At 52.9% G+C, this 14,295-nt stretch overlaps 5 protein-coding genes across 5 annotated transcripts; 4 read left to right on the top strand and 1 right to left on the bottom strand.

The window, feature by feature from the left end:
• Positions 1-996: 996 nt before the first annotated feature.
• N7468_009048 (18S rRNA pseudouridine methyltransferase) lies at positions 997-2,159 on the bottom strand (the record flags this gene model as incomplete). The annotated part of the gene is made up of 3 exons (XM_058478344.1): positions 997-1,473; positions 1,544-1,800; positions 2,117-2,159. The coding sequence occupies 3 exons, from the start codon at positions 2,157-2,159 to the stop codon at positions 997-999; spliced, it is 777 nt and encodes a 258-aa protein (XP_058326674.1).
• A 2,408-nt stretch (positions 2,160-4,567) lies between these two features.
• Positions 4,568-5,866, top strand: N7468_009047 (ESCO family N-acetyltransferase; the record flags this gene model as incomplete). Its single annotated transcript, XM_058478343.1, has 2 exons — positions 4,568-4,599; positions 4,657-5,866. The coding sequence occupies 2 exons, from the start codon at positions 4,568-4,570 to the stop codon at positions 5,864-5,866; spliced, it is 1,242 nt and encodes a 413-aa protein (XP_058326673.1).
• A 280-nt stretch (positions 5,867-6,146) lies between these two features.
• On the top strand, positions 6,147-7,851 carry N7468_009046 (uncharacterized protein; the record flags this gene model as incomplete). The annotated part of the gene is made up of 3 exons (XM_058478342.1): positions 6,147-6,341; positions 6,641-7,512; positions 7,621-7,851. The coding sequence occupies exons 1-3, from the start codon at positions 6,221-6,223 to the stop codon at positions 7,849-7,851; spliced, it is 1,224 nt and encodes a 407-aa protein (XP_058326672.1). The 5' UTR covers positions 6,147-6,220.
• A 399-nt stretch (positions 7,852-8,250) lies between these two features.
• Positions 8,251-9,235, top strand: N7468_009045 (uncharacterized protein; the record flags this gene model as incomplete). Its single annotated transcript, XM_058478341.1, has 2 exons — positions 8,251-8,318; positions 8,419-9,235. 2 exons carry the CDS (start codon positions 8,251-8,253, stop codon positions 9,233-9,235), a joined length of 885 nt encoding a protein of 294 aa, XP_058326671.1.
• A 1,130-nt stretch (positions 9,236-10,365) lies between these two features.
• N7468_009044 (translation initiation factor 2A) lies at positions 10,366-12,607 on the top strand (the record flags this gene model as incomplete). The annotated part of the gene is made up of 5 exons (XM_058478340.1): positions 10,366-10,390; positions 10,465-10,534; positions 10,599-10,670; positions 10,731-11,368; positions 11,427-12,607. The coding sequence occupies 5 exons, from the start codon at positions 10,366-10,368 to the stop codon at positions 12,605-12,607; spliced, it is 1,986 nt and encodes a 661-aa protein (XP_058326670.1).
• Between the last annotated feature and the right edge of the window lie 1,688 nt (positions 12,608-14,295).

Genomic DNA, 14,295 nt, shown 5'->3' with positions numbered 1-14,295 from the left:
AAGAGGATCATCAACAAATTACAAGGCGAGAACCGGTGGAGAAGGGCGGACTTGGGGAAGGCCCGGAACGCTCAGCGCCTGTTCGGGCATGTGTGCTGCTGACCGCTATTATCGACATTCTAGATTATAGAACACCGATGGGTCAATAGTAAGAGAGTATAACTAATATCAAATGTTGCACAGGTTTTGTGAGTCATGCATTTCCTAAGTTTATCATACAACCCAGCCTTGGGACTCGAACTAGGGGAAGGGCCTATTTGATCGCCATGGGCCGCCGTGCAGGCTTAGTACTTGTCGTGCACCGCTCCCATTAGCTACCAATTTTAGTGCGAAGTGAGGCGACATGGCCACGTCAAGCATGAAGAACGGAATATAGCTTGGATACGACCAGCTGATTTCCCCCAAAGTACGAGAGAAAATTAACAAAAGTCCCGCTAAACTAAAAGCAAAAGAATTGTATTTGGTACAGTGTATGTGCCTGATCGCAGGAAGATGCTCCTGATATGTGCTGTTCACTTTTTCGGAACTCATCACCGCTCGCGCGGGAGAGATTTTTTTTTCGGAATCAGGACTGTAACGGCGAAAAGGAACCAAATGCCATCCAGTCCGAGTGTCTCTGGTGTTGGAATGGGCGAGTGGGATACCCCCCCCCCAATATGTTGTGTTCTCCCCCCAGAACCCACGGGCCACCGAGTAGGAGCCAAAATACAAGAACAAGATACATGCTGGCCATTCGAATGGTGAATACCGACAATTGAAAACAACACAAGTACGAGAAAACGAGAAGGTCCATATGTCCGGAGCGGTCTGTTGAGAATACCGAAAGAGCAAAAGAAACCTCCCCGAAACATGTCTCCACTCAACACTCGCAAGGACAAGATTTGTCGGGGAAGAAATTCGTGGCGGTAGAGGAAGCTTGAAAGCTTACCAAAGCAGCAGACAGCTGCTTCATTGGCGCATTATAAGACGAGGCACCGGATGTCTAAGCCCGAGAGATCACAGAATATCCCATACCTCCTCCGCCGCGTGGCAGAACTTGCTGCAGGCCACACTGGCAGAAAGACTGTAGTTGCTGATACCAATCGTGTCATCCTTGAACGAGTCGGCGAAATCGTCGCGGCCCTTGGCCATGGCACCGACAAAGATAGCGATACTCTCCTTGGGTCCAAGCGACTCGATGTAGTCACGGGTGCGCACCACGGGGGCTTCGAAACTGAGCGTGACCTTGCGGCAGTTGGGTGGCAAGTGATCCGTGATTGGGTTCTTGATCACCTTGAGCAGCTTTTCCTGGGAGTTGGTAGAGCGAATCGAGAGGCGGTGGAGCAGCTGCACCATCAAACCGGCGAATCGCTTGAAAGTTCTGGGGATACGGACGGACGGGTTGACCTCGATCAAAACACCCTTGGCGGTATGGATGAAAATTTGAAGGCGACCCGCCTTGTTAACGGGAGAGTCAAGGAGGGTGAGTAGACACTAGAACGAATCACATCGAGTCAATATCGCGTAAATCCCAATCCACATGTCGCCACCCTAAGAGGCTTACCTGGTGAGTGATATCTGGACGCGCCTCGCTGATGTCCCGATTCATCTTTCGCATGATGCCGATGTGCTCGTCGCTGTTCAGCAGAGAGTACTTCTCGTCCTTGGCCCCATTGCGCCCACTGGATGCGCGGTAGGTCTCCAGACTAGCATTGGAAAGGATAACAATCAAACGTTGAGTATCCTTGTCATGCGAAGGGATCGGGACATGTTGCTCTGCCACAAGCTGGGGTAGCTCAGGAGGAGGGCAAGACTGGGTCCCTGGCAGAGAGATGAAGTTAGCCATGTTGAATGTCTTTCTCTCGCTCTCGCGGGCCCTGGGTTGTCATCGATGTCTCAAAACAGCGGGAATGGTGGAGGGGTAACAAGATTCAGGATTCCAGCGTCCGAGCAGTCCCCAGTCATCGGTCGCACAAAAACGTCATAGATTGGACGGATAAAGGGGAGGAGGAAAAGACAAAGGAACTTGGGAAGAATTTATCGGGGCAAGGGAACTGGGGTCCAAGTCTACAGATCCAATGGGGGGATGGGATGGCAACGGGGCCCGAGCAGAAATCAGCCTGGAGGGTACACCTACTCGCACGCTTGCGCTTGCCGGCAGTCTGTGAATCGTCGGACATGGTTCGTATATAAAGCGGTATAGGAATGAATCGAGGAAGATCAGAGGGGAAGCAGTTTTTTTTTTTCTGCAGATTCGTTTTTTCTCCGCCAAACGGTTCCGCCAGACCCAACCAAAAAAAGCGGGACGGCAAATCAGCTTAATCGACCGACGGGGGTAACGATGGGGGCAACAGGGGGCAACGAGGGGCAACGAGAGGCAGGGCCGTCTCTGGATCTTCTTAGCTTTTTGCAGGATGAGAGAAGTTTGGGGGCGATGGAATTGAGCTATATAGCGCTTGGTGCTGCGTCGTTGCAAGCTCTAGCCGCATCCCGACTTCGGGGGATTGTCCCCTCTTTTACTGCTCTTGGCCACAGAGTAACTAAGTGCTAACGTTTCTATACAATTCGGAGTCCGGCCCCCAGAGCTTATCCTGCAGGCTCCTTTTTGTCCCCCAACTTGCTTTGGGGCCAGATCCATAGGCTGCGTAGATAGAGGAGTGGCTCTCCACGTAGTCCAAGGTTCTTGTAGTTCTTCTGTAGAAGACATTGCGTTGAGGAAACCGCCTACGATATGACAGAGAAGAAGGCCAGTGTTTCCTGGGCAAAGCCCGAGGGAAAAGAAACTTGCTCAATTTTTGTGTAACCTGCGGACGCATGATGCGAATACCCTGGACGTACAAATAATGGAGTGATCTACTCATACATTTCGCTTCTCTTCTAATCCTAATCAACATCAACACCTCCCACTCCACATCCGAGGTCAGATCAGACAGAAATGTGAGTCAGCATATCGCTCAAGCGCTGAGGCTGACATGGTTCGCATCGTATATCGTGAATTTTCCTTCGGCTTATCTGGAGGATCAGAACGTAGACATGCAGCAGTTTGCGGGGGGGGCATCCTGTGTCACATAGAGTCTTCCAGCCCTTGGAGGGATCCCGGGAAATTTTCACGTGGGATAAGGGAATCGACCGATCGTAGAATACTGTACGAAGGATCTGATCCCAAAGACTCGCTTGAATATGGGGCGAAGTGACCATCGATAGCCGTGACGTCCCGGGCTCATCGCTGACATCGGGGCAATCTATTGTCACCTATCAAGCCCAAGGCAGTCAAAGTAACCGCTGAGAGTGCCCCTCCATGGCCTGGTACATACACGCCAAGGAAGCTCCCTTCAAGAGCTTTCCCCAGTCGATCGCCTGGGATCGCTGGGGGCGCTAGGTCATTGCCAGGTGGGCTTCTCCGGTTCTTGCCACCGAATTACCCTGAGCTTCATGCTGTACTAGCTTACTTTGCATCCATTGAACCCGAGGGGGGCGCAACAAAGTTGGTTCCCAACATTCGGTGATTGGCACTTCGTAGCCCAGGGCGACTCTAGCGAAACTTCTAGCCTGTACACATCAGACCAATCATGGTCCTTGATCTGCCAATCTCCGTTCTGCGCAATGGAGATGGTCCAATCAGCGAGACCGGTCGATACTGTCGCCTTCTGTCTCGGTCCAGCCTCTCCGGTTTCTCCCCTGTCCCATCTGCCGTGGGGATTACCTGGGGGATGATTGCCAGGCAGAAGTGGTGAGATGGGGAGCGGTGGCGATCTGAAAGCCAGCTTCCGTTTCCTTGCACGATGCAACGCGGATGCACGAGGGAGTGCCTTGGCCCGGGAAATTCATCAAATCATCGCGAGCGTTGGGTGGACCAAGCCCTGAGAGCCTCGCGCGGGGGGGCGAAGCCCACTACTCATAGCCCCAACTCGCCTTGAGCCCTTGCACTGTGAGTAGTAGTATATCGGGGGTTGGGGGAGCAGTGTTGGCTGGGAATGGAGAAGGTCATTGGCTGTGGAAAAGCGTCACGGAGCTCGTGTTTGGAATTGGCTGGATGCTGACTGGTTCCTGACACCAAGAATCAACAGTAGAAACCCTGCCCGACGAGCGCGTCCCACAGAACATACCAGACGGGCATTCAGGAATTTAGATAACTTAGTCCAAAATCTCCGTTTGACCAAACACACCTGCTTATTGTTCCAGTGCCTCTGCTACTCTCCCCTGTCGTGATCACGCTCCTTGGTCGTAACTTCGCGGTGGCGACCTCCTGATTGACATTCAATCAGGGCTAATTTCTCTCCACTTGATCGTTCTGATTGGGCTTCTCTATCGGACACCTCTTGCCTAATCTCAAGCTCCATCGGCGCCTGCGGCTTTTATCCTTCTTCTCCTTCCGACTTCCCCAGACGGACTCTCTTTTCGAAGTCCACTGCAAGGGATAACTGTAAGTGGTGTTGTGCCCCATCACCGAACAATATGACCTAATTCAGTTAGCGTCACCGCGTGTGGTGGAACCGGTCGATCCGCTGTAAATTGGAAAACCCCCCCGTGTCAGAGCAACAACATCTCCTCCTCCCCACTCTTTGGGAAATTTCGAAGCTCCAGGGAGATGCCGTGGACAGTCACCAATTCTTTTAAGCGGTATGTGTCTGGTGTTCCTTTTGGTTGACGCGTACCTTTCCTAACATCCTTCTGCAGAGGCCTGATGAAAACATATGGGAGACCAACATGGCGCGTCTATGACGACGAGCGGGCCGCGAAAAAAAGACGCGTCCAGGACGACACTAACGAAGCGGAGGCCAACCTCCAGTATGCGATTCGTGAGTCCTCCGCGGCCGTGTTGTCAAGCCCCTCCCGCCGCAACTCGGTAGTGTTGTCCGAGGGCACTCTGGACGATATCGACGATCTCACCACTCCCCCTTCGTCGCCGCCACCACGGCTGACCCCTCCGCCTGCCAATACTCGCAAGCCAACGTTTTCCTTTTTGAAGCGCAAGCATAAGGACGCGTCTACCGGCTCCCCCTTAACCGAAGTCAACTCGAATAGCGTGCGCTCCTCTGCCGATCCCCCAAAGCAGCAGCAGATCCAACCACAGCCGCAAACTAAGCCCGCAAAGCAACCGGCTTTGCGACAAATGCAGATTGATTTAGGAGGCGAGGTGCGAAAGAAATGCGCGACGTGCGAGATGGAATATAACCCGTCCAACTCGGAAGATGCAATGCTGCACAAAATGTTCCATGAAATGAACTCTACTGGAGTGGATTTAGGAAAGGCATTTATGAGGGCGAACGCATCGCGTTGGGTCTACGAAGCAACTAGGTTTGAAGAAGGCTATGTGGTGATCGTGGATCGCAAGTCCTCTCCTAGCGCAAAGAACCAGGCGCAGAACGTGCTTGAAGTCGTCAACAAGGAACTGTGTTCTCCGGAGATCGACAATGATACTTTGTGGAGTCAAACAGTACCACCTAAGGAAGTTCGCGGTAGCGAACCAGAAGAAAAGGCCGATCGTTACCGCGTCTTTCTGCACATGAAGGGCAGCCGTTGTGTTGGTCTCTGTCTGACCGAACGCATATGGCGGTGCCGGCCTGTGATCATGGATAAAGAAAATTCTAGCGACTCCGATAGCTCGAGGGTCGAAGCCCATTTGGAGTATCATCCGGCCATTGTCGGGGTCTCGCGCATCTGGACTTCCGGAGCTTCGCGGCGAAAGGGTATCGCTCTCGACTTGCTTGATTGCGTTGTGAGCAATTTTATTTATGGTATGGAGTTGCCTAAGTCTCAGATTGCATTCAGCCAAACCACCTCTGGTGGTAAGAAGCTGGCGGAGAAGTTCTTTGAAGACGAAGACACATGGCATGTTTACGATGAACCAGACGGCCCTCGTGACCAAACAACACCTAGACCGTGAGGACGGCTCTGTGAAGGCGAATAATTGTCCCCGCTCATTTCTTATACCATAGCAATCGAAATGGGACATGGGATTTTGGGAGGTTTATAAAGAAATCTTTTGGTTGGATCAAGGTCGTGTTTATCATCATTATTTTGTTATTCTCTTAAGAAGGCCCGTTTCCCTTTCGTTTTGCATACCACTGTACCATAGCAAGCCTTTTTTTTTTTCTCCCTCGATATTTTGTCTAAAATAGATCATATTTGCAGCGTACTTGATCCCCTCTCCAATAGCCTCGAAGCCTACTTTGGGCCGCGACTGCAGCCTGTCGGGGCGTCCGGACAAGTCGATCGGAAAGCGGCGCCTCAGGATCCTATGGATAAGAAACTCGGCGGAGATGGAAATCTCCCCTCTTCCATCCTTTCAGGCCAACAAGACTCGCCCTTTTTCATCGCGATGTCGGCCTTCAATCCTTTCCGTGCGAGGGCTGCAGACGGTAAGTTTTCTCCTCCAGACTCCTGTCTGACCCTTCGTCAAGCGCCCTCAAACGCCTTCTCGTTGTTCCCCGCCAGGTCCACCAGGTCCGCCAGGTCCGCCAGGTCCCGATAAGAGATGAACCACAAGTCGACCCCACGACTTGAGACGAATGCTAACAACCCCTGAATCAGGCCCTGCAGCTACTACTGCAGCTTCAGCTACGGTGCCGGACTTTCCAGACTCTACATTTTTACCACCAGCCCCGCCATCATCCGACTTGCCTGCGCAACCTGAATCCGCGCCCCCTCAGGTATCGAGCGGCTACCCCAGACAGCCGAAGACTGCGTCGCCTGGGGCCGCAAAAAAAAGTATCGACGTCCTCAGATGAACAAGAAGTAGATCCTTTTGATCCAGACTCCGCTATCAGTGATGACGATGAGAATGAAGATTACCAGCTCTCGAGAGCTCCTGATAATCGACCCGGAAATTCCTCGGGTTCTGCTCCACACCTAGCTCTATCCACGGATAGAGCATCTATCACATCCCCGTCAACCAATTCTTTACCGAGAGAACACAATGCACCAATAAGCCCAATTTTCAACGCCCATGATTATCAGACTGTTCCTCAATCTGTCAATCGATCAGACGAGCAGACATCTTCAGAAATTAACTCCAACACTGATCCAACTGGTCGAAGTCTTAAAGAAAGGAAACCACCGCCACCGCCTAAAAACCATCGTGGCAAGCGAATCAGTAATGTATCGAATGCCGGGGCGCTTCCGGAGCAGCCGCCACCTCGACCATCCGACCGGCTCTCCAACAACCCCTTAGCTGCAGAAAATGCAGCTTCCCGTCCATCCGGCGCGCCCAATGCGAGCCTGGTGACACAATCAACAGGAGAAGGTTTCCAAGGCACTCCAGAGAACCAGCTAGCTACCGATTCGTCAGAATCTCTTTCACGCTCTCGGTCTCAGAGTAAGCGGCCGCCGACGCCACCTCAGAGTCGACGACAAAGCCAGATGCGAAGATCCAAGTCCACTCAATCAAAATCGAGTACCAGTCGCCTCACCATTTCCTCTGTCGACTCTGAGAGCAACTATGGTTCCCAGCCCCCCCAGCCCTGGTCCATCGACTCGATCTTTGGGCTCTTCGTCACAAGACCGAAAGCGTATCAGTATGCCTCCACCCTCGTCAGGGGATCTGCGATCGAGTGTTTCCTCCAGCGGGCGTCCTGATCAATTATCCTCTCCGGCCCCGCCGGGATTCCCGCCAAATCGAAGAGCCTCGTCGTATGGCAGTTTAGCGGGTTCTTCATCCACAATTCCGCCGCCGCCTCCTCCCCTCGACGGAATCGGGATTCCATGCTCCGCAGCAGCGACAGTATACATCTTAGCCCATCAACTTATACAGAATCCACACGACCGCCTCAACCCTCAAATGCTCATGATATACTGGCCGACTTGACTCGATTACAGAAGGAAGTAGACGATCTGCGTGGACATTATGAAGGCCGCAAAGTCAGTCAATGACGGAGTGTTCCCAACCATATCTCTGGTATCAACTAGAGATGACTTGTATGAATGTATGAAATCGCTGTCACCTTGATTTGATCCTTGTAGTTTCAGAATCAATCGTTGGTATCAAAATTCCAGGGGTCGGTATGCCATCTCATTGGCTGTATTGGACAGCATGACGTCGCTCCCCATAATCAAAGAAATTATGTTTTTGCGCCAGAGACGGATCTTCGCGCTAAAACTTCCCCTCCCCGCAATTTCCATATTCGACCCAAAACCCCACCAAGACCATTGATCCCCTACTGGATCTTCTAACATCCGGAAAGAATCGCCTAAACGTATTCTTGACTGCTACTCTGATCTGGAATTCATTACAGCATAGCCTTCAACGGCATCCCACTTCGCATCCTCATCATGACCACCCCCACCTTTATCAATCTACCTCCTCCTCCCTCCGACCCAGTCACTCCGGACATGGGACCGTAAGCCATCCTCATACGTCGATACTTTTCTTTCCCCCCCTCCCCGCACCCAGACCCGGAAATATACGGTGACTGAATGACTGACCTTGGGATGCGCTAGAGGTACTCCAAACTCCGGCACTACGTCCCTCTCCGCACTGTCGACGACAGCCATCAAAGACGGGCACAGAGGCCAGACCTTCGGCCACCCGCGACATGCGCACCAGTCCTCCTCAGCATCCACGTCCTCCACCACAACCCTTGAAGCCGAGCGCGCCGACCGCATCTCCCGTCTCGCGGGTCTCGAGCGGGTTGCGACCGCCCGTGCAGGCGGCCAGTCCCCATCCAATGCTGCAACACCCGTGTCGTACACCCCGGGGTATTTCGACAGCCAGGCCGCATTGGCACTGAAAGAGCGCAGCACCGTCGGGAGTGCCAGTGCCACGGGAAGCATTGGCCACACGACCTGGGCCAGCAGCAGCGACGCCTTTGATGCCGACAAGATGAGCGAGGACCCGGACGTAGACGACGGTGTCTCCAGCGTCAGCAACGTGAGCGACGAAGGCAACGCGAGCCTCGTTGGCTTTGGCGAGGGCGCAAATAGCACCATCAGCGGCCCGACCTCCCGTCCTGCAGGCCTCAACCGCTTGTCCTCGGGGGGTGCTCGACCCACCTCTTTTGGCAGCTCGAATGTCGGTCGTCCGAACCCCCTAACATCCTACCTACAACAACAACAACAGCAACATCCCGGGGACAGTCCTATGATGTCGCCTTCCCCTGCTGGCTCGATGACTCCTGAACCTGTTGCGGAGGATGCGAGGATGCTCGATGGCATGACTTACGATCCTGATATTGTCGATACCACCGCTCGCACGCCGCGCCTGGTGACACCTTCCAATCGGAGCAACAGTGGTTTTGGAACACCGAGCCGTGAATAGCTTTACCCCTTACCCCCGGATATCTTACTGATCTGTGATACGGTAGACCAAGATATTTAGGGTGGCGTTCTTTCTTCGAGGATATCACTGGTTCTCTTTCTCTACACTTGTGTCATTCGCTACTTCTGGGTCTTTTATGTGGTCTTGTTTCTTTTCTTTTCTTTTCTTCTTTTTTTCAGCCTGACCTGGGTCCTTGTCGATCTTGCAGGATGTATTTCTATGCGAAGCGGCGATCTGGGAGACCGGCAACACCACCGTCTTCGGTGGTCACGACAGACATGTCTCGGATATGAACTATGCGATCTTTTCAGCGCAGCTATTAATGTCTTCTGCCTTTTCTTGGGACATAATTGTTTTCCACTTTGTTATCAGGTATTTTGGAGCGAGAACGGCGTTGATTCTGGATACCGTGCTTCTGTCCCTCGTGACTTGACCCGGTACTATTGACACATAACATATCACACATCCATTTTCGAGGAAATCTTCCGACCATGAGGGCCATGAGAGCCCCTTGCCAGATATAGCCAATGCGAACTTAATACCGAGGCTCGTAGATCCGGTAGGCAGAGAAAGCCGGGGTCGGCCCAGGCCCAGATGACGGCATGCCGCCTGAAGAGAGCCCGCGGCGCCAACACCCGAATTTTCTCTTTCCACTCTTCATCCTTCCCCACCTAAACCCACCACTCCTCCACCCCGGCTCTGTACTCCCTGCTGGCATTGACTTGTCTAGCATAGAAGAGAAGACTTCGACAAGCTCCTGTTCCTTTTCGCTTCAATTGAAGCTCCTTGGACCCAGGCCCCAAAACTCGCTTGCCACGTCGCTGGATCCCTTTCAACGCTTCCCAAGCCACGAAATCTCCGTTTCAAATATCGCTCTCATCGCTTGATTCGCCTGATCCTCCTATCTACACGTCTCGTGTTTGCTCTGATTTCCTAGGCCTCGCCCCTGTCGCTCAGGTCCCATTATTTGCAAACCGACCGTCTGGACCTAGTCAGACGAACCTCTTATTTTGCTTGTGTTGAGACGTCTGCAAAACTACGGAGGCCCTTCTACGGTCTCAGAGATTGCATACTTGATCTTTCTGATTTCTACTTTGGTTCTAGCTATCCAGCTTTTTTTTACCTTCAACATGGCGGCTCCTACACAGCTTGCTTGTAAGTTCTGGTTCCCTCCCAAGGTTTCCGCACATGGACGAGTTGGTCATTCAATAAATGCTGACTATCAACAGACCGAACTCTCAAAGGGATCGGCATCATGGATGCTGCCCCTGTCTATGAGCCTTTGTCGGGGTTTGCGAGGTTAGTCTGATTGGAACACCGCGGGATTTGGAAGGCTCATGGGAATGCTGACTTGATTTTACAGACCCGAGGGAAATCTCCGCTGCAGCGCATACTCACCATGTGGTCGTTATTTTGCATGGGCGTCGCCTGAAAAGTAAGTTGACCGGTGTCACTCACATGCCCGATTGATACCTAACCAGTGTCTTCCCAATAGTGTCACCATCATCGACCCTTCCACTGGTAACATCGTCTCGACAATCGCTGCGGATAATGTTTTCGAGTTGGGCTTTTCGCCGCTCGGCACCTACCTGATCACCTGGCAGCGACCCAGCAAGGATGCCAACGGAGACGCCACCAAGAACCTCAAGGTGTGGCGTGCGGTTGAGAGCGGAGATCAACCATCGATTGTGGGGAGCTACGTCCAGAAATCACAGACTGGCTGGAACTTGCAATATACGCCGGATGAGAAGCTGTGCGCTCGCGTCGTGACCAACGAGGTCCAGTTCTACCAGAGTGACAACCTGTCGACCGTGTGGAACAAGCTGCGTGTGGAGGGTGTTTCGGATTTTGCGCTCTCGCCAGGACAGACCCATTCAATTGCGGTGTTTATCCCAGAGCGCAAGGGCCAGCCCGCTTCCGTAAAGGTTTTTATTGTGCCACAGTTCGGTGCCCCAGTCTCGCAGAAAAGCTTCTTCAAGGGTGACAAGGTCCAGTTGAAGTGGAACTCATCTGGGACCACCCTGATTGTGCTTGCGCAGACCGAGGTCGACCGTACTGGTAAGAGTTACTACGGCGAGACCACGCTGTATTTGCTCAGTGCCAGCGGCGCGTTTGACTCCAGAGTTGATTTAGGTAAGCATTTGGATTCGTATTCGATTGAAATGCAAGTTTCGCTAATTTAGATTTTTAGATAAGGAGGGCCCTATCCATGATGTGAGTTGGAACCCCAACTCGAAAGAGTTTGGTGTTGTCTATGGCTATATGCCCGCGAAGACTACTATCTTCAACTTGCGCGGTGTCGCCAAGCACAACTTCCCTCTGAGCCCGCGCAACACCATCCTGTTCTCGCCCCATGGACGGTTCGTCCTGGTTGCCGGTTTCGGTAACCTGGCTGGTCAGATGGATATCTATGACATGGACAAGAACTTCCACAAGATTACTACGGTCGAGGCGTCCAATGCTAGTGTGTGCGCCTGGTCGCCAGATGGCCAATATATCTTGACTGCCACCACTAGCCCCCGTTTGCGTGTTGACAATGGCATCCGTATCTGGCATGTCAGTGGTGGATTGATGTACAACGAGGATATGAACGAGCTGTACGACGTTACCTGGCGTCCACGGAGTCTGGCTCAGAACCCACTGGGTGACCCCTTCACCAAATTGCCCGTGGCCCACCCCTCCGCCACCGAGTACTTGAGCACCCGCAAGGCTCCCGTGAAACCTGCCGGTGCCTATCGACCCCCCGGCGCTCGTGGTCAATTGACCCCGCTTGCCTTTAAGCGCGAAGACCAGGGTGGAGCTGCTTTCGTCCGCGATGGCGTTCCCGGTGCCAGCATGAACGGCTTCGGCAAGCCTCGCCACCGGACCGTCCCCGGTGCTGAACCTGCGGAGGAGTACCTGCCTCCTGGTGCGGCCCCTGGTGGCGGCGTTGCACTTCCTCCCGGCGCTGACGGGCAGGGCGAGAAGCTTTCCAAGTCAGCTGCCAAGAACAAGAAGAAGCGCGAAGCCGCTAAGAAGGCCAAGGAGGAGGAAAATGCTCCTCCTCCTAACGCGCCCACTGGGCCCAGCCCCGATCGCAACCGCAACCGTGGTAAGAACAATGGTTCGCCAGTGAACGGCAACGCCGGTGCTAAGCAGGCCTCTGCTCCTGCTTCAGCTCCAGCCCCAAACCCGACGTCGGCCCCAGCCCCGCCCATCGATTCCTCGGCTCAGGACAAGAAGATCCGTGGTCTCCTGAAGAAAATCCGGGCCATTGACGAGCTTAAGATGCGTCTGGCTGGTGGCGAGAAGCTCGAGGATACTCAGATGAAGAAGATCCAGACCGAGGACTCGGTGCGCAAGGAGCTTGATGCCGTGGGATACAGCGGATAGAGTGGAGAATGGATGTGGAAGTAGAAGCTTCTCTTCTTCCATCAGCACTTTCTGACCCTTTGAAAGACCCTTTGAGGCTAGCGGTTTCTCCCCCTCCCTTCCAATCCGTTGCGGGTTGTCTACTTGCATTGCCCGCCGTATATCCATGCATTCACCTACGCCAGAAAGAAATAAATCCAATAAATTAGAATCCAGACTAGATTGAAACTCTTACAACCTTATCTTGCAGCCGGCTTGCATGCCATATCATGGTCCTGTAGATCTATTTTCCATATTTCGGCCTACCCCCCCAATTCCGTGGCGTGCATGTTAGCTAGTCCTGATCGAAATATTATCCAATGTCAGGCATCCCAGCGGCACCTTTGAGCCCCAATCAATCCTACGAGAAGGTTTACCAGTGGGCCTAGCCCCGCCAGGCTAACTAGACATAGCCAGGATCGTCCAACTGCCCGCGGGTGGCCTAGAGGTGATTCAAGTCAACGGGGGAACCCTTGATCTTGATCTTGATTGGGGTTTGAATGTGCTCTGTTCTCTGGGATTAGAGCCAACCAGATGCACAGTGGATGGGCTTTGCTGGTTTGCATGGGTTCGTGCTGTGCTGATACGAGGTTTTGGCCGGTACCGCATTATTTTTTTTTGGGCGTTGGGGGCGGTGGGCGCTTTGTGCTGTACCTCCAGGGCTGTTTATTTCTGGTGCACGTAAGTCAATTACTAGGGGCTTAGATATCAACGAACAGGCTCTTGCTATATTCTCTCGCATCCTTTGAAATAAGATCTTCGCACTGGAAGGATCATCCGATTCTTGATGCTAGCAGGAATGTGTATACTAGATTCACGGCAGTAGCATGATACAAGTTGGACATGTGGACACAGCGCGCTTACCCTCATCCAATACAACTTTACGCCACCTAAACCAGCTCCCTGCTACCCAGTTCTGCGCTACAACACCAGAAACCATACTATGACACCAGGAATAGTGCCGCCACAGCCGCGATAGCCGCAGGAAACCAGCATGTGGTATTGAATACATTGAGGACGGGTCAGGTGCAACTTCTACTACCCATATTTGCTTTATGCAACCAGTGTCTGCGCGGCTACACCAGAAGCTGTGCGGATGCACCAGTTTCCAGGCGGATGCACCAGTTTCCAGGCGGATGCACCAGTTTCCAGGCGGATGCACCAGTTTCCAGGCGGATGCACCAGTTTCCAGGCGGATGCACCAGTTTCCAGGCGGATGCACCAGCCTCTATGCCCCTGCACCATACTGTGACCCTTTATTATATCTGTAGGGTCCCCCTGAGTCCTGCTTAGATCTACTGCACATTGATATTCAGTACATACACTTAACTTCTTTGGTGACCACCTACTGGTTTAGACACCAGCCCATTAGCACATTCTATAGATATGGAACCCCGGGTTCGACAGGCAGGAACCACAGTTGACTCTTCTGGAACCCCTTCCCGTCCAAACCCATAAACAAAGCAATGTGGAGACAAGCTCCTGTGGGGCTAGGGAGGCCTGGAGACAGTCCAATACGAGTGTTTGGAAGGTTATTAAGATTGCCCACAGGTAGCCAGGACCTCCAGCCTGCTAGTTTTGGCCGTCAGCCCCGACGGAGGATGGAGCGAAGACACTCGCATAGATGATTTCCATGACCAGTTCTCATCAGATAAGAAAGGAATAGCTTA

The sequence above is a fragment of the Penicillium chermesinum genome (assembly GCF_028974085.1).
Source record: "Penicillium chermesinum strain IBT 19713 chromosome Unknown utg000007l:1.0-2695246.0:1.0-2697696.0, whole genome shotgun sequence".
NCBI lineage: Eukaryota > Fungi > Ascomycota > Eurotiomycetes > Eurotiales > Aspergillaceae > Penicillium > Penicillium chermesinum.
This window is presented reverse-complemented; position numbering and strand designations above follow the sequence as displayed.